Here is a 25,941-nt window from a genome sequence, read left to right as displayed (position 1 = left end):
GGTGCGTGGGGGGCATCACGCATTAGCACCTGCCCAGCCTACAGCCCCTTCACGCCCAGCCCCGAGAGCTCGGGCACCACCTACCTCCGAGAACTGGACCTGGCGCTGGTTCAGCACGCCAGGCTGGGTGGGCACGTGCCCTCGGGAGAGGAGGCGATATCCGGCTCCCACGAGGACCACGTCTGGCCGCTGCACTGGTTCCAGCATGCCTCGGGCCAGCTCGTAGTGCACCTTGTAGCGCAGGGAGCCACCGTAGGAGTCCACCTGGCCGATACAGGGCCGGTCAGGGCAGGGAAGGGGGCACGCCTGCTGCCTGCTGCGTGTCCAGCCACCCCTTCCTCCGCCCCTCCGTGTCTAGTGCTCGCCGTATGCCTGGCACAGAGCTGGGCACAGGGAGGCAGAGCTGGGCGGGGCTCGGCTCTGCCTTTGGGACGCTCGGTCTCCAGAGCTGAGTCTGTCCTGCTGCCCACCGGCTTCAGAGGGAGCGGCGCCCAGGCAGGTTGTGGGCCTGTGAGGGGGGCTTGGCCCTTTCCCCATCCGGAGCAGCAGGCCGGTCCCTCACCTTGTTGCCCAGGAACTGCTCGGGCAGAGCCCAGAAAGAGTCATGCACCAGGAAGCGTCGGGACAGGTCGACCAGCTGGAACTCCTGCACAGCGGGGTCGATCTGCAGCTGGGTGGAGGAGAGGGGCGGCATGCCGGGCTGTGCGGGCATTGTTACGTTCACGCCTGCGGGCGGCAAGAGGGAGGGCTGAGGGCTGCAGCACATGCCTGCCAGCGATACCCACCCTGAAAGGCAGTTAGCCAGAAAGACGGGAAGGTTCTGGGAGAAAGCTGATTTAAAGAGAACTTCGGTCGCTTTCGCCAAGTTAAAAATGTTTTTCTCTTCCCTACAGTTTTGGAGCAGTGCTTCCTAAAGCATGCTCTGGGGAAAGTCAATGCTGGAGAATGACAGCTGGGAACCACAGGGTCAGAAAAAGGTCAAGGGAATGGATTCTTTGTAGCAGGACTTCTCAGAGCCTTTGGTTTTGAGGACAGATCCGTGGACTGTCAGCGTTGGAACGGCCCTCAGGGGGCAGTAGAGAGTTACCCGGGGCTGAAGAACAGACGCCAAGTCCTGCTTCAACCACCCTCCCCAGATGTAGGAGTTTGAAAAAAGGCCTCAGTTTCCTTATGTGTAAAATGGACATAATACTGGTTTGCTTCATAAGGTTATTAGGAAGAGAAACTGAGCAAATTGATATGAAATGCTTATAAAACAGAGTGTGGCACAAAAGAAGCTCTCAAAAACAATTAGCTGTTGTTATTGTTACTATTATGATGGGTCATCTAGTCCAATTGGCCCCCTGCCACACACACACACACACACACACACACACACACACACACACGTGCGATTTCTCTCTACAGCATCCTTCCAGATCTCTAGTGCAGCACTAACTATCCAAGAGAAATTTTTGTGAGGACAGAAATGTTCTACACTTGTATTCTCCAATATGGTACATTGTGGGCACTTGAAATGTGGCGAGTGTGGCCGAGAAAGTGAATTAATTAATTTTAATTTAAAGAGCCACATGTTGTTAGTGACTACCACATTGAGCAGCTCTAATGGATGGGGGGCTCATTACCTCCAAAGGCAGTCCCTCCCAACCCTGGACAGTTCTGACTCTTAGAAATTCCTTCCTTGTGGGGTGCCTGGGTGGCGCAGTCGGTCAGGCGTCCAACTTCGGCTCAGGTCATGATCTCACGGTCCGTGAGTTCGAGCCCCGCGACGGGCTCTGTGCTGACAGCTTGGAGCCTGGAGCCAGCTTCGGATTCTGGGTCTCCCTCTCTCTCTGCCCCTCCCCCACCCTCTCTCTCTCTCTCTCTCTCTCTCTCTCTCTCAGACAATGAATAAACGTTAAAAAAAAAAATTAAAAAAAAAGAAAAGAAATTCCTTCCTTGTGCTAACTCTACATCTGTCTGGAAGTAGCTTCTCCCCTCGATCATAAATGAAATCCCTGTACCCACGGATGAATCCAGACCCTCACCTGCAGAATGACCATACATAACCCTCAAGACCAGACCACATTTCCCCCTGGCCTGCTTTCCTCTCTCCCTTCCAGGGATGTTTTCAGAGCTCCTGCCCTCTAGTCACCATCCACGCACAGGCCAACCTGCTCACGCTGGAATCCCTGCCCACCCTGACCATTCTGATTCCAGTCAGACAGGCCTGGGTTCCGGTTCTCCTCTAAACAGCTGTGTGTAACCCTAGGGAGGTCCCACCGTCTCTCAGAGGACCTCAGGGTCGTCATCTTAGGAGAGTAAGAACAGCTCTGACCACGCAAGGGCTAGTGGCTGTCCAATGACTGTCAAGCCACAGCACTGACCGAGTGCTTACTAGGTGGGCATCTAAGCCCCTCCTTGCATTTAATCCTTTGTGATTAATGATATGGGAGGCAGCCTGATGTCAGGCGGTAAATGAGGGCTGGGACTTGAACCCAGGTCCTTGTGATTTCTGGGCCCGGGCCATTCTGCCAGAGAGAACACAGGCCAACTGCGTTCCTGCCTTTATGTTTGGGAAAACAGGCCTAGAGAAGCCAACAGTCACACAGACAGTAATTGGGGCAGCTGGAGGTCAGCCCCAGGCTAAGAAGATGCCAAAGCCTGGTTCTTCGGCTCTGGGGACACCGGCACCTCTCAGTCTCTCAGGGTGAGGATGACGAGGATAGTGACGATGACACCAGGGCACATGGACGGGGCGCTGACCATGGATGAGCATGGCTTGTCTGTATTAACCCGTTAAGTCCTTACAGCAACGCGGTGTAGATAGTCCTTATTTTATCCCCGTTTCGTAGATGAGAACATTGAGACACGAGACAGCAACTTGACCACGGGCACACAGCTCGTAAGGGAGTATCAGAATTTAAACAAGGAATCTGGCCCCAGAGCCCATCCTCTTCATAACCCAAAGCGGGCAGACGTCAAGTGTGGGTGTGGCTTTTCCTAAAACGTTTGTTTTCCCTCAAGTGCTGTTCTTACAGGCCTCAGCCTTTCTTCAGAGACCCTGCGCCCCTCCGTGAACCCGGCCCCACCTGCCCGCACGTGCTGTGCTCCCATATCTGCCCTCTTGCCTCCCCACCAAGCCCACCACAGCGCCTGCCCACCTGCCCGCCCGCCAACGCACCCTTGAAGTCATTGGGCCGGTCAAAGCGGAGCCGGATCTGGTCTCGGAAGCGGCGGCTGCTCTGGCAAATGCTGGTGACCCCAAAGCAGAAGCAGGGCAGGCAGGAGGCGCTGGGCTCCAGGTAGAAGTGCCCGTCGGGGCAGGGCCCTGCCGGGTGGCATGGGAATGGGCTGCGGCTGGTCACCAGCAAGCAGCCCTGGCCCCACCAGCCCCCCCAGGGCCCGTGTGCCCGCTGGCCGTACCTCGCTTTGGAATGAGCTCCAGGACCCCGTCGGGAATGCCGAACACCATGCCCCGGGCATTCATGGCCTCACAGGTATAGGCGCCCTGGTCTGCCTCCTTCACATCACGGATGGTCAGTGTGCCACGGCCTCCTTCGCTGGTCACTGTCACCCTGGAGGGCCCCGAGACAGAGGTGGGGTCAGGCCGGGGCCACTGGCCCAGCGCCCCCCACATCTCCAACGCCTGCCCAGGCTCAGAGGCATACCTGGGATGAGAGGGGATGTGGCCCCAGTTAAGCCTCCAGTTGATGATGGGCGTGGGGACACCAATGGCCACACAGGTGAAGGTCACTGTCTGGCCCCGGGAAGCCTGGATGGACTCCTGGGGAGGGGTCACCACCTGTGGGGGCACTGGGGAGACCAGAGCAGGAGTGAGGGGTAATGAAGGGCACAGGGAGGAGGAGTGGGGGAGGAGAGAAGGGCTGAGACTGTGGACGGCGGGCACTGGGGCCGGTGGTTCACCAACAACCCCCGCCCCCCCACGGCTCCACCCCCCTGCCCCTGCTCACTGCAGCCAAATTCATCACTGCGGTCGGGACAGTCACTCTCCTCATCACAGTGGAAGCTGGCTGGGATGCACGTGTTTGTGGAGACACAGCGGAACTGCGTGGGCCCGCACACATCCTCGGGGCGCTTGGCAGCTAGGGGACAGAGCCAGGGGGTGTGGGCAGCAGGCCCCGCCCTCAGGGGGGGACCACTCCCACTCCCTACCTGCCCACCTTCCCTGGTGTCCCCAGGGTCACTCCCTCATCTCATCCTCGTGACACACAGCTGCCCTGACGCTGCCCACCGTCACTAGTCGGCCATCAAATGGCTCATCACGGTCCCCTGTCCTCACCACTCACTCCACCTGCGTTCCCCAAAACAGAGACATACCTGGCACGTTGGAGTCATTCAGCAACTCCCACATCCAGCCACCCTCACAAGCACAAGACCTCTGTCAAAGGCACAGGCAAAGTGGCCGGATCCCCAGACACCAGGTGAGACCTGGTGCAGTTCTATCAGAAAGGCCTGGCAAGGGACCCTGCCACAGCCCGAACCTTGCTGCTCTGTCCCCTCTGACTGGCCCTGGGTGGCCCCTGACCTGAGGCGGCCACCTGTGGACTGGCCAGAGGCCTGAAGTCGGCCTGGCACCAGGGCTGGGCCCGAGGCATCTGTAGTAGGGGGGGACTGACACTCTTCCTCAGGGAGACTGACCTTAAGATAGACACACGGACGGGGACAGAGAAGGCAGAGTGGCGTAGGAGAGGAGGCCACACATCTGCAGAGAAGGAAGTGAGAGAAGGCCAGGAGGCAGCTATCTACCGACCACCTTGGGGTTTCTGTCCCAACGCTCTCTGAGCCCCCAAGGCCACTTAGCTTTCACGTTCTCTGTTCGGGGCTCTGACAATCAGGACTTGGTCTCCTGGGACTTTTCCCCAGATGAGAAGCGCTTTTCAACTAAAGCCCTCAATTACTTCTCTTTCCCAAGGGGCTGTCTCGTCAGACAAGCTTCGAGCCACAGGAAGGACATCCTAACAAGTGGCCTGCTGCCGCTTCTTTCCAGCGTGGACTGTGGGGCAGGGAAGGTAGAGAGGAAGGCGAGGAGCTACCAGTGGACAGGACCGTAGGAATGTCCACATGCGATCCGGGATCACAGAGAAATGGTTTGAAGATTATCGTCAATCTCAGACTAACAATCTCCAGCAGGACAGGACGCTCAGATGCTACCCGATAGGGTGTTTGTCTCTCCAGCCTCACCCACCAGCTGTTATAATGTCCTTAACATTGACTAGGTGGATGGACGTCAGCTGGGTGGATAGTTGGGTGTCCGACAGTTGGTTGGACGGATGGATAAGAGAAAGGAAGGATGTTGGGTCGATGGGCGGACAGGTGGATGAAGAGCTATGAGAACAGACAGCCGATGGGACAGACAGTTGGGGGAATGGATGGATGGACCAATGAATGATGGATGGATGGCTGAATGGGGAGATGACAGAGAGCTGGGCAGATGGATGTCCAAAAAACTCAGAACTAGCTCTATGTGAAGAACCCCTATACTTGTCCGGGAAAGGCTTTGACTCCCTCACCTGCCAAGAGTCCGATCATCAGGGGACATTGGGGTATGAAGCCCTCTCAGCCACTTGTCTGACCTATACCCAAGCATAAATAACCAAGAGAAGATTAATGGTACTGAACTAAAGAAAAGAAACAAGGAGCCATCAGCCACAGGCAGTCTGGCCGCAGTGATTCCCTACCAAGTTCAGCTCAGAGCCGAGACCCCTCACTGCTGGGGTCAGAGAGAGAAAAACCCTCCAGTCTGTCCCCAGGGCCTTCACACTCAGCCAGAGAGAGCAGGGGGAATAGGGCCCGGATGGACCCCAGGACACTCACGGCAGTTGGCCTCATCGGTGCGGTCCTCACAGTCAAAGTCGCCGTCACAGTGCCACAGCTTCAGGGCGCAGTGCCCGTTCCCACAGGCGAACTCATTGGGCTCGCATGGCGGGGGGGGACCTGGGGGACCAGGCCGGGTTCAGCCAGCGGCCCTGCCCCCCCGCCAGCCCCCCGACTCCCACACCCTGGGTCCTCACCGCAGTTCAGCTCATCGCTGCCGTTCTTGCAGTCCTCCTGCCCGTCGCAGATGTAGTCCTTGGGGACGCACTGCCCGTCGTGGCACATGGCCTCGTGGGGCCCGCAGGGCACAGGCCTGGCTATCCCGGGGAGCAGAGGCTGCGGAGCGGGGGTGCCCGGCAGCTGCTGAATGGTGGTTGCCTCCAGCCAGGGCACTGGCGGTGGGGTCTCCACCAGAGTGGGGGACACGGAGCTGACCGCTGGGACCGCCTCCTCTGTGGACAGAGCCCTCCTGGTGTTGGCACGGTCCTCGGCCCCGGCCCCCACACCGCCCAGGCCCTCCCTGTACCTCCCTGCCACACACGGTGCCCCCACCCTGTCCTCCCGCCCACCACCCTCAGAGCCCCCTCCTGCATCAAACCCTCACGGTTGACACGGAGGCCCAGGGGTACCCTGGCCCTGCCCGGTGTCTCAGGCCACTTGTGGCCCCGGCCAGCCCCTCACCGCAATTGAGCTCGTCAGACATGTCCCTGCAGTCGGGCCTCCGGTCACAGCGATACTCCAGAGCCACACACTCGTTATGGCTGTGGCAGGCGAACTCGGCCTCCGTGCAGACTCTTGAGAACTGGGGCACTGTGGGGGTTGGAGGGTGTCAGAGGGGCAGGGTGGGAAGGGGGGCGGGAGGTGTCGTGGGCAGCACAGGCACCACGTGGCTGGCAGGGGGCTTCAGCGCCCTGTGTCCGGCAGACTCGAGTGAGGCAGAGGGCACACGGTGGACACGTCACGGCACACGTGGGACAGGGGACGGGTGGCGGTGGCCTCAGCCATCCCTTCCATAAACCCCACACACGGTTAGCAAGCCACACGCATGCAACCACCACATCACACACGTGCAGGCCACAGCCTGGCCCAGTGAGGACAGAGGGGAAGGGGAGAGAGGGCGGCTTGTGGGCCATGCCCAGCCATCTCGCCCTCATCCTTCCTTTCCCTCCGTCCATGAACTTCTCCAGGTACCTGGCCGGGCCCAGGTCTGGCTTACACTCTCACCTGGTGTCACTGCGGCCGCCACGGCGGCCGGAGGGGGCGGGGGTGTCTGTGCTGGAAAGGAAGGTGTGATCAGCACCGTCCCGTCTGGGACCTGGGAGCCGTGGGCTGCAGGGCCGAGCCAGGCCCATCCCACCATCCCTAACCAGGAAGGCTCACTGAAAAGTGGGGAGGAGAGGGCTGGGCCCCCAGCCATCTTCCGGTCTGGGCCCGGGGAAGAGCAAACTTGATCTCTGGGTGCGTTCTTTGGGGATTTATGTGCCGAATGACAGAGGCGATGGCTACACTGTCTTCTTCCAATCTGGCTACACCATGACAGGGAAAGCGCTTGTTCAGCTCTGGGTCTCCTGACTCAGGGATGGTGACGGCTCTGAGAAACGGAGCCTGTGGGGGAATGAATGGGGCCTGCCTGGCTTGGAGAAGCCAAGACTCAGGGAGTCAAAGTAGGAGCCTGGGGGTGGGGGGTGCCGTGCAAAGAAACCTGAGCTGACCAAGAGCTCAAAGGCCAGGCCTTTGCATCCGATAGCTGTGTGACCGGGGGCCGTTCTCTTGTTCTCGCTGAGCCTCAGGTGCTGTGCTCATCTCATGCCATCATGGGTTCTGGCAAGACTGGCACAGACATGGGGCTTTGTGGAAGTTCTGGCTTTTCCACCAATGCCTATGTGAATTGGGACAAGCCACTTGTCCTTCCTGGGCCTCAGCCCCCTCACGTCTAAAATAAGAGGAATATCTACTTCACAGGAATTATGAAGGCTGGACGGAGGCTGGATACAAGGGCTTTACTGAGCGCCCAGCACATAGTCAGCTCTCGGTAAACATTTGTTGGTTATTATTAAATGCAAACGCGTTTGGATCTGCAAGTTCTATATGCAGAAAGGAATCATTACCTATTGTCAGTGTACAGAGGTCTAGAGACAGAGAGAGTGAGCGGAGATTAAATCTAACCGGGTACGTGTTAGGGGCGCCTGGGTGGCGCAGTTGGTTAAGCATCCGACTCTTGATCTCGGCTCAGGTCATGACCTCACGGTTTGTGAGATCGAGCCCTGTGCCATCAGGCTCTGTGCTGACAGCACGGAGCCTGCTTGGGATTCTCTCTCTCTCCCTCTCTGTCTCTGCCCCTCACCTGCCTGTGCTCTCGCTCTCTCTCTCTCAAAATAAATAAATAAACTTAAAACATATTTTTTTAAATTAAAAAACATAATTTGGTACACGCTAGAGGACAAACAGGTTATACTCAACCCAAGCCAGGACTGCACAGAGACTGATGGGGTGGACTCAGGTAGTGAGCTCCCTGTCCCTAGTGGTATACAGGCTCCAAGCCAGAAGAGCCCACGGAGGGGACACTGGGAGGAACGAAGAAGTGCTCCGGGTCCCAGGATGGGCTTACCTGTGCCCAGGCGCCGGAACTGGAATCCCTGGGGAGAGGTGATGTAGGAGGCAACAGAGCCGCTGGAAATGACGGTATGAAGCACTTCCTGAATCTGAGCCCCGTCTGCGTTCCCTTCGGAGCCCACGTCCAGCTCCACGAAGACCCAGCCGTCCAGCTCCCTAGGGATGGGGATGGGGCAGGGGAGCAGGATGAGAAAGACACCTGCAGCCTCGGCTCCTCCCTCCGCCCCCTGCCTGAGGCTCAGGCCCGATCTCCTGACTCTGTTCCCAGACAGCCTGGAACCCAAGCGGGGCAATTTAAGGTCTCAACCGTCTCCCCAAATTCCTGACCTTCCACCGACCGAGATCCACCTCATTAGGCCTCTCTACTTCCCCTCCTTGTCACCTCCCTCCAGGCCACCCCCCCCCCCCCCCCCCGCTTCCCTGACCGGCCCCCCAGGGGACCCTTCTCACTTGATGAACACCACACTGACAACCTGGTCTCCGGGAATCTTCAAGTACTCCGACTCAAGCTGCAGAGTGACACAGCACCGTCAGCCTCCAGATACGTTCACCCCATCCTGTCCCGCCCCCCACCCTCGGGGAGCGCCCAAGCCCCTTCACCTCACCGTGTCGACCACAGCCTCGGACACTTCCCGGAACTCCTCGGAGCCCGCATCCTCCAGCTGAGGGCTGTAGCGGATGGAGCGAGTGAAGTTTACCAGGGCCCGGAAATAAACTGCAGAGAGGAGCGGGCTGTCGTCACCAGGAGGGGTCCGGCCTGGCATATGGCAGCCCCGGGCCGCTGGGCCAGGGGGTGGAGATTTGGGGATGGTCTCCAGCGGCCTCTGGCCCAGCCCGCGCCCATGGGCCCACAGCCATGCCCAGCACTGCCCGTACGAGCACTGGTCACAGTGGCTGTGGCAGGCCTGCCCAGGGTCAAAGCCGAGGCCCCACCCATAAGTGAGGGGCCTCAACCAACGGGAAAGTAGCCTGACGCAGAAACTAAGTGATGGTGCAGAAGAGACTCCCGGTGGCACAGAGGAAGGCTGGACAAGAAGAACTGGCTTCCAGAGGAGGCTGGCCTGGCACAGGGGTCACCCACAAGGGACCGAGACATGCCTCCCACTCCTCCCTGGCTGGTTCTAGTCATCCCTCAGGGCTCTCAGCTCGGCCATCACCTCCTCCAAGAAGAGCACTTGAACTGGCCTCCACCCTCCAACCCCGGCTGGGTTAGAGACCCTTGCTCAGGACCCCACCTGAGCAAGGACCCACTCAGGACCCCGCCCCCCCCCCCCCCCCCCACCCCGTGCTTCCTCCATCAGAACACCTTCCCTCCTGCATCGCGTCGATCCTGCCTGGTCACGCACGGACTGTAGAGTATCATGTGAAAACCAGGGGTTCTGAGGTCAGCCACACCACAGGCACTGACCTCACCTCTCTGAGCTTCTGTTTCCTCCTCGGTCGAATGAGGATGCTAATTACATTTACCACCCCGGGTGGCTGTAGGGAATAAATGACATCGTGCTTACACGCACATCTCCCCATGCACAGTGTTGCGACACCTGGCACAGGGCAAGTGCCGGAGAATCAGAAGCTGTGGTCGCTTTCACTACCCCCGAGAATAAACCTGATGAGAGGGCAACCTGCATCTCATTCACCTCTGTATCCCCAGAGTTAGTGCTTGGCCCACAGTGGGTGCCTAATAAACGAGGGATGGATAGCAGATTGATGTGAGCATACACACACAACTGTTCTTTTTTTTTTTTTTTTTTTTTTTTTTTTTTTAATTTTTTTTTCAAAGTTTTTTATTTATTTTTGGGACAGAGAGAGACAGAGCATGAACGGGGGAGGGGCAGAGAGAGAGGGAGACACAGAATCGGAAACAGGCCCCAGGCTCCGAGCCATCAGCCCAGAGCCCGACGCGGGGCTCGAACTCACGGACCGCGAGATCGTGACCTGGCTGAAGTCGGACGCTTAACCGACTGCGCCACCCAGGCGCCCCCACACACAACTGTTCTTAAGAACCCGCTATATACAAGATATTTTATTCACATTAAATCTCATAATGTTCATGAGTTCATATGAACATGAGTTCAATTCATATCATATGCCTATGGTACACATAGACTAGCGTGCTACACGTACACAAAGAAACTGTTTCTTGAGCACCTATTATGTACAAGATTTTTAAAAAAATATTTATTTTGAGAAAGAGAGAGAGAGAGTGTGAGCAGGGGAGGGGCAGGGAGAGAGGGAGACAGAGAATCCCAAGCAGGCTCCATGCTCTCAGCGCAGAGCCTGACGCGGGGCTTGATCCTACAAACCACGAGATCATGACCTGAGCCAAAATCAAGAGTCAGATACTTAAAAAAAAAAAAAAAGAGTCAGATGCTTAACCGACTGAGCCACCCCGGCACCCTGTACAAGATTTTTAACGTATTAAATTTTAGAACATTCATGAACTTAGGTATTAATTATAAACGCCAAGTTAATGAGTTACAAATAAGTTTAAATATGTATAAGTGTTTAGAACAGAGTCTGGCACATAGCAGGTGCCTATTAAATGACAGACAATAAACACATATCAGATTGGTGTGAGCATACACATACAACTGTTTCTTAAGCACCTACCGTATAAAGATGTTTTATATGTATTAAATCCCACGTTCGTGAGTTCATATGGAAGTTGTACAAGTTAATGCAAGCTGCAAATGAGTCACACACACACACACACACACACACACACACACACACTACTTAGAACAAAGCCTGGCATGTGGTAGATACGGAACCAATGATGGCTGAATCAATCCACATCATATGCTTATGATACAAACAGACTAGTGTGTACACGCACAAACACACACACGTGCACACACAGTTTCCTGAGCATTATATACAAGATTTTTAAAAAAAAATTTTTTTAATGTTTATTTTTGAGAGAGACAGAGCGTGAGCAGGGGAGAGATAGAGCGGGAGACAGAATCTGAAGTTGGACTCCAGGCTCCGGGCTGTCAGCACAGAGCCCGACGTGGGGCTCCAACTCACAAGCCGCGAGATCATGACCTGAGCTGAAGTCAGACGCTTAACAGACTGAGCCACCCAGGCGCCCCTGTTATCATTTTTTTAGTGTTTAATTTTGAGAGAGAGAGAGAGACAGACAGAGTGCGAGCCAGGGAGGGGCAGAGAGAGAGCAAGACACAGAATCCAGAGCAGGCTCCAGGCTCTGAGTTGTCAGCACACAGCCCAACATGGGGCTTGAACCCACGAACCATGAGGTCATGACCTGAACCGAAGTCGGACGCTTAACCGACTGAGCCAAGATTTGAACCCTGTATGAGATTTTTAACGCATTAAATCTTAATAACGTTCACGAACTTAGGTGGTAATTATAAGTGCCAAGATAATGAATTACAAATGAGTTAAATATGTAAGTGCTTTAGAACAGAGCTTGGCACATAGTAGGTGTGTAATAAAACACGAGCCATTACTATATGAGAGGCAGTGTGGCTTAGTGGTTAAAAGCTTAGCTTCTGGAGTAAAATTGCCATTCACAGCCCTGTGACCTCGTGCAAGACTACAAGGCCTGTCCTCCTCCCACTTCACTCTCTTGGGTGCACGTGGGTACACGACCCCCACCCCCCAGCAAGAATGTTCTCCCTCTGTGGCTTGGGCTAAGCAAGCCCTGCGGGGTCGGGGTGGGGTGTTGAGCAAGGGGCAGGGTGCACCGAGAGAGGGTGCTTGTGAAGGCAGCGCTGCCCTGTGCTGGGCTGGGCTCCTGGGTGCCGGGTGGGTGGAGCTCTGTGGGCCCGAGCGTGGAGGCCGAGGGCTCAGCCACAGAGGCCCCTTGTGAGCAGGCACAGAGGCCCATTGAGAGTCCCCCAGCCCAGCCCCTGGCCTCAGCCCCATGGCCCAGCGCGGGCGAGGAGGCCGGGCCTCTGCCCAGGAATGTGCCCGTTCCTGGGGGAGGGGGCCGGGATGCCACAAAGCCCCTTTCTCCTAGGCCTGGGAAGGGCTCGGACCCTCCTGCCTGACCCCACCCCCGCCTTCTCCAAGACCAGGGGTGGGTCAGGGCAAGCACCCTCCCTCTTCCACCCTAAACTGCCTCCCTGTGGCCAGAGCCTGAGGGTTGGGGCAGAAGGTAAAGCCTGCTCTGTTCTAGGAACAGCCCCCAGAACCGAAGGTTCCGTAAGTGAGCGAAGCTGCCTGGGGATGGGTGTGCTCTGGGTGCCTGCCCCGGCCAGCACTCTCCCTCCTGGCCCTCATTCTGACCTCATCCAGACAGCCCGCTTGGAGCCACAGGCTGGAGGGGCAGGGGGCCAGGAAGTGCCTGCACCCAGGTGGGGGTGAGGAACGCACACCTGACCACGCCAGCCCCGCGGCAGACTATCTCACCAACTCCCTGCTCAATGGAACTCGTCCGCCATACACCCAGGCCCCTGAACCCCACGCCCGGGAGCCCTGGGTCCCTTGGGTGGGCCCAGCATCAGCCAGTCCTGAGGCGGGTACCCGTCACCTCCAGCCTCTAGGGCCTTGCTCCCTGAGGGGTTGCTGTACCCGTCCCAGCCCAAGCAGTGCCTGGTGGGGCGGGAGGTGGAGAATGCCAGGGTCCCCGCCCATCGTGTTTAGGCCTGGAAGCCCAGATGGGGCCTGGCTGTGTCCTGGGCAGGGGCCGACCAGGTCCCCACTCCCAAAAAGAAAGTTGCCTCTGGGCCTCACGTATGACAAAGTGCAAGCTAAGGAGGAAGAGGAGAGGGAGAAAGGACAGCACAGTGAGAGCTGGGAGAGGGAATGGGGGGGGAGGGGGGGCAGAGGGAGCCTCCCCCCAGGCTGTCTGGCCTCACTTACTGGGAGGAGATTCCTCACCAGCCACAGGAGGGTGGCCTGGCCGGGGCCTGCAGAGCAGAGCCACAGTGAGAGGGGCCAGGAGGGACAGAGACTGCAAGGGAGGTGGAGGGAACCAAAGGGAGAGACGGAGACATGAAGAGACAGAAAGAGACAGAGGAAGAAAATGACAGAGAAGCAGAGAGGAAGCAGAGGGAGAACGAGAGCAAGGGTGAAACAGAGGCAGAAGGGAGAGAGGGAAAGAGAGAGAGAGAGAGATACAGAATGAGACAGGATGATGCACAGATGAGACAGACACAAAGAGGAGAGAGATAGCCCAAGGCAGGGGAGGAGGGGAGCAGGAGACAAGGAGATAGGCCAGACAAGAGTGGAAACAGAGAGACGGGTCAGAAGATGGAAAAAACTGGGTGAGGGGAGGTGGGCAGGGGTTGCAGGGAGGAGTCAGAGCCAGGGGCTTGTCTTTTGGGTGGGGGTACCGGCACACAAAAGGGGGGGGTGATGGGGCAGGGCTGGGGCAAGCCTGCAGCAGCCACAGCCTTACGTGAGGGAAGTGACGGTGGGGGGGGTACTATCTCAGAGGCTAGGATCCAGGGTGTGGGGCTGGACCAGAGCCCAGGCAAGGGGCATAGCCAGGTGTGGCCCCATCTCGGTCAGGATGGCCCTTGCTTCCCAGCGCAGGGAAGGCACTACCCTTGGGCAAGGCTGAAGTGGGCACATGGAGAGGCTGGGAAACTCACTTGCTGTCTCCAGGGCTTAGACTCAGCCCAGCTGCCTGGACCTGCCCCAAGGGCAGCAGGCCAGCACCAGGGCTGGGCCTGGAGGGTCTAAGGCCCTGTGTCTTCCCACAGAGAGGCCCCACTCGCAAGCACGGGCCCTTCCCAGCTGCTGCTCCCCCATCCCTACCCCTTCCCCTACCTCTGACCCCCCTGTCCTCACAACTGCATCTCACAGGGGAGGCGGGCTGGCAAGAACCCCTCAGAGAGGGCAGAGCTGCCTCGGTGAACAGGGGAGGGGCCGTGGATGTTTCCAAATGGACAGTACGGACCGGACCAGGGCCTTAGCAGACAGGCCTGGCTTAGCAAGAGGCAGCTCCAAGCGATGCATCAGCACAGTCCATTCTAGGGTGTGGGATGTGTGCACAGGCCCCGCCCAGCTCCCAGGCACCCTGCAGCTCTGGAAAGACCTACATGTGGAAAAGCTTCAGGCAGGCTCTGAGTCCCGGGTGCTGGGAGGTCACAGTCAGGACCAGGACACCTAGGGGCCAACCCTCCTGTCTGCACGTTGGCAGGTAGGACACGACCCCCTCGCATTTGGATGCTCCTGACGCACCAGTCACACAGGGAGGCGACCCCCACCCCTGCAGAAGTACAGGCGCGTCACCGTAGGCCGCCCTGGATGCAGTGAGGCCACCCAGTGGTCCGCCTGAGCCGAGCTCCATCCTTGGCCCTGACGGCAGAGTGCTCAGCGCTGGCTTCCAGAGAAGGCAGCAGGAACCATATGGAGCTTCGGGGACTTGTCACTGGGTAGTTCCTTCTCTACCCAGAATCCTGGGCTGGGAGGAGGCAGGGACTGAGTCCCAGTGCTGGCCTGGCCCCGGCTCCACTGTGCACCAAGTGCTAATGGAAGGAGCAGCTGTTGGAGGCCTGGTTCTTTCTGTCCACAAAGCCCAGCCCTCTTCCCCAACCCAGGAACCCTTGGCTTCCCAGAGGTGACCCAACCTGAAGGCAGGGTCCCTCCCAGGTCCAAGGTGAGGCTATACTTCCACCCTCTGCCAGCTCCATCGGCCTGCCCACATGTCCTATGCCACAGAGTGCCTCCATCTGCCCACCCCTGCCTGGGGTCCCCAGCTCAACACCCCCAAGAAGGGATCTAGGAAGGGACCCCACAGCTGAGCTGTGCTGGGAGACGGGACTTTTGCTATTCTGGGTACCTGTTAAACGTGGGCGCTTCCTGCCTGCTGCGCTCAGCCCTGTCCCTGTGGCGCAGACGACCACAGAACTTGGCTGTCCCCAACCTTGCAGGGACCTGCCAACCAGTCCACACGACTGTTGCTCAGCAAGTATAAAACCACCTGCACGGCAGGCCCACGAAGCCCTCGAGGCCCTCAGCCCCAGAGACGGGACCCCTGCGGCGGGGAAGACCTTGCCCAGGGGGCAGGATGGGGGCCCTCAGCAACTTACCCATCTGAAAGTCCCCGCTGCCTGGTTCCCCACTACCCAGGCCATCTGCAAGCAGAAGAGAGACTTATGCAGCAACAAGTTCTTGGCACCGTTTGGGGCGCTGGCACGCCGTGCGTTGCGTCCTCCCCACTGCCCAGGGATGCCGGCTTGTGAAAGTCAGCGTGGAAGCCTCCATCAGAGATGGTGTGGGTCAAGGCTGCACGGTGCGGGGCCTTGACGGTCTGTCCGTGCTGGGGTGGAAGGGGCCCCGTCACACTGGCCTTCGCCACGGGGCCAGGAGGAGGTGCGGTAAGGGGAGGCGGGAACTGTCCTCTACTGTGCCTCGTCTCCCGCCTCCCTGCGAGTCCAGATCATCCTGTGCTACGAGGACACAGCAGTGGCAGAGGAGCAGCCACCGGCCCTGTGAGCCACCAGGGTCACACAGGTTCTAAGTGGAGGGTCTTGGGGTCACTGGGACCAGGGCTTAGGATGCACACGGCTCTCAGCCCATCTGGTCTTGAGGCACCCCCTTGGGCAAGCTTCCTGGGGCCTCTTTAAGGGGACAGGGGTGGGGGGAGAACCCTGGCTCCACCCCTGACCTCCTCCACTCCGCACCACCAGAACCGTCTGCTCACCTCCAGAGGCATCGTCAGCCAGCAAGTCTTCGTCATCAGAGATGTCTGAGTAGCTCCTGCCGGCCCGGCCCACCGTGACTGTCTCTGCGTCCTCGGGCAGAGATAAGCCATCATACGCCCGCAGCCCATGAGTCACCTGTGGGAGATCACACAGCCGACCGTCACATTCTCCAGCCTCCACCATGCAAAGGATCCCTCCCCTCACTTCAGGGGGACCCAGAGTCCTACCCCAAAGCCCTGTAGTGGTTAAGTCAGACGTGGTTTGGCTGTGAGAGTCAGGCTGGGGCTGAACCGCTATTTTTGACTCAGTTTTGCCAAAGAAAGCTCCATTCGCCCCCGGAGGCCTCGGCGCCCAACCCTGAGCATTCACTGAGTCTGAATGAATCCTCAAACAAACAGATGATAAAGTTAAAATCACTTTGGTAACTGATGACTGACTCCTCTCTTCCTTTGGAGAAGGCAAGGGTCATCCGGAATACGCAGCAGTAGACAGGGGGACACAGACAGGTAAAGGGTGACCTGGAGCAGCAAAGAGGGGGACAGAGGCAGGAGGAAGCATGGGTGGGGGACAGAGGCAGTAATCACAGGTGAGTCCACCGAAGCTGCCGTCTGTGATAGCCGCTCCCTCGCACACGATCTGAACCACTTCTTTCTGCCTCCGCCTGGCTTCCAAAGCTCCAAGCCATGGGGAACACATTCCAGCCATGTTGGAGAGCTGGCTCTGGCATCTGTGGCCACACGGACAAGCTCATCTGTGCACACAGCCGATGGGGTGGACCCAACAGCTGGGCTGAATGGGGGCAGGACAGGCGTGGTGTCAACTCTGTATGACCTCAGGCTGATGCTGAGCCCAGCACAAGTTCTACCCCGAGCTCCCATTCCACAGAGGGCCTGCTGAGACCCTGCACCTTGCAGGCCAGAATAGCAGGGCCCCAGTGGCCACAACACCTGCCTTTCTCAGGGCGGGCTATGGGCAGTGAATGCCTCTTTCCTCTTAGACAAGATGGAAATGTTGCCAAAGGAGTTTTATCAGCTACCGTAGAGAAGAAACAAACCCGGAGGAGACCAAGGAAACCCCAGAGCCCCTAAGCACAAGTGTGCATGGATTTGCTGTGGCCCTGTAATGCACGTCCGGCCCCAGATGGCCTGGCCTGAGAGTCTCAGGCCCTGCCTGGCCTCAGCCCTCTCTGGAGAGCCCAGCCCAGCCAGAAGGAAATGGTCTCGCTTTTGAAAACAAAACCCAGCCTTCACTGGCTAGACAAGGTGATGGCAGCAGGAGAGAGGCCCAAGGAGGAGAAGAAAAACAAAGAGACGGTCAGTCTCTCTCCCTCCCTACACCCCCCAACTTTACCCAGCCCGTGTCCTGGAGCTCTTGGCCTTTTCTCACGCTAGTCCCTCTGCTGGAATGCCCTTCCTTGCTTTGTTTATCTGGCTAAGTCATCCTCCAAAATTTGCGTAAACATCACCTCCTCCAACTGATCAATGAGAAAAAGGAACAAATAACTGATATTCACAGCCACACGGATGAAACTCAGTCACAGTACAGTGAGCGAAAGAGGCCAGACACAAAAGACTACATACCGTGTGACCTCATTTATAGGAAACTCTGGGGGTGGGGGGGGGAGATTCTAATCTACAGTTACAGAAACATCACTAGTTGCCTGGGACCGGGGATGGGGTAGGCTGATTGGGAAGGGACACAAGGGAAACTTTCGGAGTGACTGTTCCCTGGGTATATACATCTTATCATTATTGAATGGTACCCTTAAAATGGGTGCATTTTACTGTATATAACTTATACCTCAATAGAGATGCCTAAAAAGAAAATCTCAATAAGATTAAATTAAAATTAAAAAGACAAAGAAAATCTCCTCTGGGAGACTTTTTCCTCACTCTTGCCCTCTACGGTCACCTCTGTCCCCACCCAGGCTGGGTTCTGGGTGCTTCTGGGCTCACGCTGTAATCATCTGTATCTCCATTGGAATGGAGGCAGGGACTGTGATGAATTCACCTCTACCTTCTCAGCACCCCATGTTCGATACCTACCTGAAGTAATAAATGCATGAATGGATGAGTGAATGGTCAAAAATGTCATCACCTATTAATTCCAGCTGCTTCCTGAACTTGACTCGCTTTGGAGGTACCACCTGCCCCCACAGAGTCTATATGCAATCTCCCTTCCTAGGCTGGGAGCTCCCTCCTCGACTGGTTGCCATTTGGTCACCTTCACGTCTGCAGCGCCACGAAGCGTAGTATAAGGTCTACGTTGCCCACACCTTACTCTCTGCCATGGCCCAATGCCCCTTCCCCTCCAACCCATGGGCAAACACCTCCTCCTGTTCCTCTTCCTTCCCTACCTTCTCTCTAGACAAATGCCCATCCCAGTCCTAGGCGGCCAGGAGACCTCTAGACCATGCCCACAGGGTCTGCATCCAGGAATGAGCTTCACAATCTCCAGGAGATGGTGAGAAATTCAGATTCCTGGGCCCCTTCTCAGCCAGGTGGGAGGGATGAACTGGCATGTGCTTAGAGAACTCTAGCACTCACTGGCTAAGAACCACAAGATCAGTCTGTGAAAGGTTTCCCCCTCCTTCCCTGGCTATGGGTAGAAGGTAATGTTCCCACCAGGTGGGAGATGGGTCCAGAGCAGGCCCTGACTGACTTCAGGGGAGTGTGAGGCTAAGGCTGGCATAGGGGCACAGACACTGGGCAGAAGAGGTTAGAGGGGGCAGGCTTGGATCCTCCCCACCTGGGGAGGGCTATCTCTCTCTCTGTGTCATTGCCACACCCTCCCCCTCCCCATGCAAGCCAGGCCATGGGAGGGGGGGCATGCACGGGGCACAGAGATTCCCAGCATCCCCTAGACACTGCTGTCTGGAAAGGAAAACTCTGGTGGTGAGCAAGGTCCAAAGCTTCTCCCAGGCCAGGGCGGGGGTGGGGGTGGGGGGGGGAGGTGACTTGAGACCGGACAGGAAATAGCAAAGTGAGACTCAACTTGGAAAAAATGCCAGGAACACACATCTGCAGTGAGAGGGGTGAGAGAATCCAGAGCATGTCGGGGCCTGGAGAGAAGCCCTCCCACCCCAGGGACTCCAGGGAATGGGCCCTTCCACATGCCAGCCTGCCCTTGCTTTCAGCCCCCTCCCCAGGGCCCGAGGCTCTGGGGTCAGATCAGGGCCTGTAGCAAGGGCTGAGCCAACAAGAGCAGAGACTTCATTTGTGCAAAGCTGAAGATCAAAAGGTTCTAGCAGCTGTATTTCACATCTGGGAGGGGAGATGGAACCAGACCGGAATGAGGCTCCCGGAAAGAGCCCAAAGGAGCCTGAGACTTGACCGTAGAAGAGAACTTGGATTCAGATCTGGGAAGTCTGGGCTTTACTTGAGAATAGAAAGACCTAACATTTATTGAGCACCTACTACATACCAGGCACTTCTTTGAGGATTTTTATAAATGTTAACCCAGGTTACAGGTGTTCAATAGGCCACTGTAGGGATGGGAAAATGGGGCAGTCGGATCATCTGCTTGAAGATCTAGCAGGTGGCAGAGCTGGGACTTGACCTCTGGTGGTTTGGTTCCAATGTCTAAGCTTTTGCCACTGAGCCAGAACTGACCGAGGTCACTGAGAGTCACTCCCACAAAACCTTTCAACCACAGTGCTATTTTACAGTTTACAGAGCATTTCCTCAAACTTGGGGTCATTAGACCCTGACAATGACTGCCTGAGGTGGCTGAGCAGGTATGAATGGCCCCCTTTCACAGAGGAGGTAACAGCAGCCCCCTCTCCCCCCAAGTAACTTGCCCAAGATCACAGGGGACCTCTGGGTTCTGTACCTGCTGACCAGGAAAAGAGGCAGGGCTGAGGCTGGGCCTCCAGGCTGGCCTTGAGGCCTAAGCAGGGGGCAGGGCCAGGACACCCAGGGCTGGCCGGTTCCCATCCCCAACCCAACCAGCTCCCAGGATGGCCCACAGGACACCTGAGCTGCCAGCGGCCTGAGCCCATGCAGTATATGCCTAACACCTCAAGGAGAGCCATCGGTGGCTCCAAGGTCAAAAGCAGAAATAGAACTCAGGTTTCCTGCCCTCCAGCCCATCTCCGGCTATAAGAAAGCTTGGCTTCCTCCCAGAGGAACCCAGTATTCAGGCAGGCATTGGAGCCGGATGGCGGGACTGGAAAGGAGGGGTCCAGAAGGCAGACCTGGGCCAGAGAGGAAGGAGTCAAGCAGACAGGGGGATTTTCCAGACACAACAGGTTCCTGGTGGGGGAAGTGGAGGCAGCTGACTCATACAGGCCAAGGCCAGAGGACTGTTCTAGTGTGCTGGGAACAATTGCTACGGCAGGGGTGTGGGCATAATGGCCCCCCAACGGGTGGCAGGAGGTGGGGGAACCCAGACAGGCAGGGAACTTTTGCGAGACAGCTCCCTGAGGCTGGGTTGCGTCCAGGCCTTCCTGGTAGGCATGAGCATGCACATGAGGCTCCAGGTTCAAGTCCCGCAGAGATCCTCTGGGACAAGGGACAGAGGCCAGAAACCTCCTTTCCCTGCCTGGGTGTGGATGCCGAGGGATCCAAGGCTAGCTGAGAAGAACCCAGGCTGGAGGTGAAAGGTCGGGCCATTAGAGAGGGGTAGAGAAGGCAGAGAAAGTCTGGGGTGCAGGGGAAGGTGCAGAAACAGATACAGGATACAGGGTTTGGGGGTTTCAAAGGATTGGAGTTTTCTGCTAAAAGCAAAGCTGCAGGCGAAGGGATGACAATAGGAGCTGGAAGACTCCATCGGCGGCTGTCTCCGCACCAGGCCCTCTCCTCGACGCTGTGGGGACCCCCTCCAATAACCCTCGCAGCCACCGTGGGAGGGCCGGCGCTACAGGGCCGCTATCCCTCATCTGCAGCAGGGGAAACGCAAAGAGCTCTGAAAACTAAGAGTGTTTCCTCTTCTTTATTTTTTAAAATAAGTTTACAACACGCTCATTTGGTGCCAAGTCTTGACCTGAACTGACAGGAAGCGGTCAGTATCCTATTTACTTCACCTAGGGTGAGCGGGAGTGTTTTGCCCCAGCAAATGTTAGTGTGTTTCATTACGGGGTGTTGCTCCAGACTCCTCTGAGTTGTGCTCTCACACATTCGATGGCACCCTTCTCGAATCTGAAAACTTCTGAATGCCGATGCACATTTCACTCCCGGGTTTTATTTCCATTTTGCAGATGAGAAAACTGAGGCTCACCGAGGGTCACCGGTGTAAATGAAATTAAAAGCACATGACACGCTCCGCTTGAAGGCTTGTATACAGTAAGTGCTCAGTGAGCGTCAGTTAGAGTTAGTCCCATGCTTGGGGCACAGAGTAGAGGTGAGGGGTGGGTATGGGCAAGAGGTGATGCATGGGGTGGGGGGGCATGGGCTCAGGCCCAGGGTCAGCCTCCAGGTCTGGGAAGAAGGACAGGGCCCGGCCCTGCTGCCTCAGCTCTGGGCTTGCTGGAGGGGTGGTGCCCAGGCTCGAGGTGACGGCAGAGCTTGGTGCCGAGGCTCAAGTTATCTGCCTCCTCCGAGGCTGACTCGGGGCTGACAGGGGGACTCGGGGCTGCTCCAGAGCCATTATTCCCTCAACGTGGGCAGCCAGCCCATCACCCCCTCCCCGTGACCCGGGCTGGGCCGAGCCCACCCCAACCCACGCAGCTGGGCAGGAAGGTCTGAGCACCGCAGTCCCCAGGGGGGCTGCAGCTGCCCAGGGCAAGGCTCCAGGCATCTGGGCCGGAGTGAGCTCACTCCATCAAAATCCAGAGCCTGCGTGGGGGCGGGGGACGAACGAGCCCCTGCCTGCCCACCTGCCTCCTGCCGGCACAGACTGCCTCAGGGCCCCCTCCCCCACCCATGGCCCCCGAATCTCCAGGGAAGGACACGCTCCTACTCTGTTATGATACAGGCTCCCACGTAACCCCATAACACGTGCTCCCAGCTCTGCTACACCCTAGGCCCCAGACACAGGGTCAAGGTGCCCTGCCCCACCCCCAGGCTGCCCAGTGCCCTGTCCATGGGCAGCAGACGGCAACAGGGAAGGAATCTGTCGGGGCAGCACTTTGTTGTGCAAACTGCCAGGGGCGGGTGAGCCCGACACAAAGGCCAAAAGGCCTTTAATCCCCTGGCAGGCTAAGAGGGGCGCCGGGCCGGAAAGGAGGTGGCCATAGCCTCCTCTGGCATGGCTACACTGCCCGTGCCACTCGGGAGGCCTGCCAGCTTCCCACACTCAGGCTCCCAAGGTGCAGGACCTTCTCCAGCCTGAGTTGGCCAGATGCCCCAGATAAAGAGAATGCTGGAGGCACATCAAGAGCTCACTGCACGCAGGTGCCAAGATAAGGTTTTTACAAGGCTTATCTCATGCAAGACCACAGCTCCAGAAGGCAGATACTGGTGCTTCCCCACACCCCCACCCCCGCCAGTTTACAGATAAGGGAAGTTCAGAGACGTGAAGTCACCTACCCGAGGTCACACAGCTAAGGCAGTGGAGATCCAGTTTGACAGCAGGACTCCCTCTTCTGTACTCTGCTACCTTGGAGGCGTAGCAGCCTGCAGGCCCCTGCTTCTGACCCCAAGGCCTGTGACCTGGAAAGTCTGCATTCCAGCCAGGGCCGTGTTCAACAGAGAACAGCGGAGCGAGAACCTGACATCTGGGGTCCCTCGTCCCAGCTCTGCCCCAGAACTCACCATGTGGCCAAAGCCCCTTGACACCCTTCCCTTCTCGCAAACTGCAGCGAATCCCCACTACGTGCACTCACCTTCCACACACCAGCCATCTCTGCTGTGAACAAAAGTACCAGGAGGGCAGTGATTTTCCTGTTTTTATCGTTGCTGCATCTTCAAAACAGAAAATGCAGACTAGGTGCTCAATTAATATCTGCTGACACAGACCGACTGAATGACCGAATGAATGAATGAATGAATAAACAAGTGAACTTGCCCAACAACCCTGAGGTGGGAATTAGGCCACCTGACACAAGAAGAAAGACTTGCTCAAGATCACAGAGCAAGAAAGTGCCAGAATGATCTCTGAACCTCGGTTCCCCATCATTAAAATTGAGGCCACTAATACCTCATCCCAGGGGAAAACGGGACCGAATCACATGATCACTGACATGGTTAATGATCCCTCCAGGCCTCAGTTTCCGCAATGATAATGTAGGCACAGAAACATCCTGCTTTGTTTGACTCTTTCCCAGGGCTGTTGGGAGAGGCAAGGGGAGTGGGGGCTGACTTGTTCTGGGAGGCGTGGCCCTTTCTCGGGTGGGCCTGACATGGTCTCTGTCTATACAGGTAGCTGGGTTGCACCTGAATGGGTCTTTTACCAGCATAGCCACCTAAGAGCACCTTATGGGTCTCAGAGATGTGGCCAGTAGGGCAGAAAGTGGACTCTGCTCAGAGATTCCTGATTTCAGGCCACCGTGGCCACCTTCCAGCTGGGTAGCCTCAGCTTCCTCACCTGTAAAAAGGGGATAATCAATCTGACCTGCCATAAAAGGTTCAATTCAAGCCGCTTTGACCTTTACTTACTGAGCACCTACTATGCGCTGGGTCCTGAGGATAAAACTGGGAAGTAGACACAGAGCTCTGTCTTCCTAGGGGAGACAGACTATTAAACCGAGTGATGAGAGCACAGTGCATGGAGAACTCTGCAGAGGAAGGGCAGGGGGCTGGGAGGGCCCAGGGGAGGGTCCCCTCACTAACCGAGCTTGGCGAAGGCTTCCCGGCAGAAAGGACAATTCAGCTGGGTCTGAAAGACGGTCTTGGGTGGAGAAGGGGCAAAGTGCTTGCACCGGGCAGAAGGGAGGGCACGTGGTTAGGCCCAGAGGTGGGATTGTGCACAGCCCCGAGTGGGCTTCTCCACCAAAAGAGCAGTCTCTCTTGGCTGTGCTGGTCACAGAGCCCCAGTTTGCCCAGCTCCCCCAGAGTCCCTGCCCCACAGACACCCCAAGAATGGGCCTCCCCTGGCGTTCAATGAGCTGTCCACCAGCTCAGAGGGAAGAAGCAGGAAGTCACTGGGAAATGCCTCTGCCCCACCCACGTGCCAGGTGACGCCAAGGCGGCGGGGGTGGCCAAGTGGGCATGGCTTCCGGGCTGGGCTGCCCGGCAAGAAGGTCCCCAGGGCTTGAATATTAGCTGCCAAACACTGTTCATGCCAACAGCACCGGCGGTGTTCACGTGCCTGCCTCCTGCCCGCAGCCCGGCTTGGTTCTCGGATTCTCTGGCGCCCAGGTAGCCCTGCTACCATGGAGCGCTGGAGCATCTGTGGGCTTTCATGGCCCCCACCAACCCGGCTGGGCCTGCCCATGCCCTCTGGGGTCGCTGCCCCTAGATTTCAGGAATGAAGCCCCTAGCACAGTGCCAGGCTTACGGGGGTGTGGGGGAACGTTCTACAAATTTTTGTTGAAGTGAGACATCACTTACAACAATGACCACCGCCTGAACCTACTGGGTTAGGCCTTTCCACTACTCTTGACTCACCAAAGGATGCGAAGAAAAGCCCTTATTATGGGTAACCAGTCCTATGTGACCTACATACCTACACACACACACACACACACACACACACACACACACGCAATTCTCTATCCTCCTCTCCTACCGTGCTCTCCCCACTCCCTGCCACATTTATCTCAATAGTTCTCAAATACACCTAGCTCTCGCCTACCTCAGGACCTTTGTACTTGCTGCGTCCTCTGCCTGGGACACCGCCCCAGGTGGGATGTGCCCACCCCTCCTCTTCCTCTCGTTTCTGCTCAAGTGTCACCTTTACAGAGACCCACCCCGACCACATCCCAGGTCCAGAATCTCTTAGTTGGCTCTCTGTCACCTCCCTTACCCTGCTTCATAGCATCTCACCATCTACACTCTACCTTATGTTTACGTGCTCATCTGTTTATCATCTGTCGCCCCCACTGGAGCATCAGCTCCGCAAAGATAGAGACTTTGTCCATTGCGCTCACTGCTGTACCCCCAGTACCTACAAATTATGTGGCAGCAGCTCGATAACACTTTTTAAGTTAATGAATGGAAGGAGTTTACAAATGAAGAGATCGAGTCTCAGAAAGACGGCTTGCCCAGAGTCACAGAGCTGGAAGAGCTGAGACTGGGAGCCAGACGCTTGGTTTCCAACCAGGAACTCCGTACTACCTGAGGCCTCCTCCTGCCATTTCTGATCCCTGGGGCTTTCCGGCCAGGGAGTCCCGTCTCTGAGGGGACAAGAAGCTGCCCTTGGTCACCTGCTCCCTGCGCGGACCGGCATCTCAGGGAGTGGGTTGGGGGTCTCAGCAGCGAACAGGGCCGCAGCTCCGGCTCCAGGGCCTTGCTTAAGGCGGCCAGGCCACCAGGCCGCGGTCACTCTGCTCCTGCTTGCTCCCGTGGGCATCGGCAACAGGAAAAAACAGGCTGGGATGACAGTCCAACAGCTGCGGCCAAGGAGGCCAGCTCCCCCCCTGCCCCCAGGGCTTTCCTCATCTGCTTCCTGGAGGGGGAGGAAGGGGCAGGCAGGGCCGAACCCAGGACCAAAGGGGAGGTAACAGAGCTGGAAATAAAAGGAAGGGCCCCTTCCTCTTGAAGTGCCCCTCTCCCCTTTGCTCATGAGTAATATCCTGGGCACAGCAGCTCTGGACAGGGTGGGTGTCCTGCAAACAAACACATCTGGGAAAGGCTGGTGGCACAAAGCTGAGCTGGTTCCCTAAGTCCTAGACGTCTTGAACACCATGATCGGGGAAGAAAGCAACTATTTAGTATTTCCCAAACTTGCTTAACTGGGAACCCTTTCTTTTTATTTATTTATTTATTTATTTATTTATTTATTTATTTTTTATTTTTGGGACAGAGAGAGACAGAGCATGAACGGGGGAGGGGCAGAGAGAGAGAGGGAGACA

General features: G+C 57.1%; 1 protein-coding gene across 12 annotated transcripts in view; it reads right to left on the bottom strand.

Annotated features, from left to right (window-relative positions):
- HSPG2 (heparan sulfate proteoglycan 2) overlaps nucleotides 1-25,941 on the bottom strand; it is a 101,311-nt gene that overhangs the window by 50,524 nt on the left and 24,846 nt on the right. For 7 of the 12 annotated variants that reach the window (XM_058718730.1, XM_058718720.1, XM_058718722.1 and 4 more), the window contains exons 2-16: nucleotides 16,049-16,184; nucleotides 15,435-15,479; nucleotides 9,036-9,145; nucleotides 8,881-8,939; nucleotides 8,426-8,586; nucleotides 7,042-7,092; nucleotides 6,499-6,627; nucleotides 6,015-6,269; nucleotides 5,818-5,937; nucleotides 3,954-4,085; nucleotides 3,651-3,795; nucleotides 3,406-3,557; nucleotides 3,164-3,310; nucleotides 563-726; nucleotides 85-264 (exon numbers count right to left, since the gene is read on the bottom strand). In XM_058718730.1, the coding sequence (XP_058574713.1) occupies nucleotides 85-264; nucleotides 563-726; nucleotides 3,164-3,310; nucleotides 3,406-3,557; nucleotides 3,651-3,795; nucleotides 3,954-4,085; nucleotides 5,818-5,937; nucleotides 6,015-6,269; nucleotides 6,499-6,627; nucleotides 7,042-7,092; nucleotides 8,426-8,586; nucleotides 8,881-8,939; nucleotides 9,036-9,145; nucleotides 15,435-15,479; nucleotides 16,049-16,184 (1,986 nt within the window). The remainder of the gene's footprint in view (nucleotides 1-84; nucleotides 265-562; nucleotides 727-3,163; nucleotides 3,311-3,405; nucleotides 3,558-3,650; nucleotides 3,796-3,953; nucleotides 4,086-5,817; nucleotides 5,938-6,014; nucleotides 6,270-6,498; nucleotides 6,628-7,041; nucleotides 7,093-8,425; nucleotides 8,587-8,880; nucleotides 8,940-9,035; nucleotides 9,146-15,434; nucleotides 15,480-16,048; nucleotides 16,185-25,941) is intronic. The other 5 variants (XM_058718724.1, XM_058718727.1, XM_058718731.1 and 2 more) reach the window with 1 other exon arrangement.

The sequence above is a fragment of the Neofelis nebulosa genome, chromosome 2 (assembly GCF_028018385.1).
Source record: "Neofelis nebulosa isolate mNeoNeb1 chromosome 2, mNeoNeb1.pri, whole genome shotgun sequence".
Classification (NCBI taxonomy): Eukaryota; Metazoa; Chordata; class Mammalia; order Carnivora; family Felidae; genus Neofelis; species Neofelis nebulosa.
Note: the sequence above shows the minus strand (reverse complement) of the source record. Positions and strands in the feature narration are given on the sequence as shown.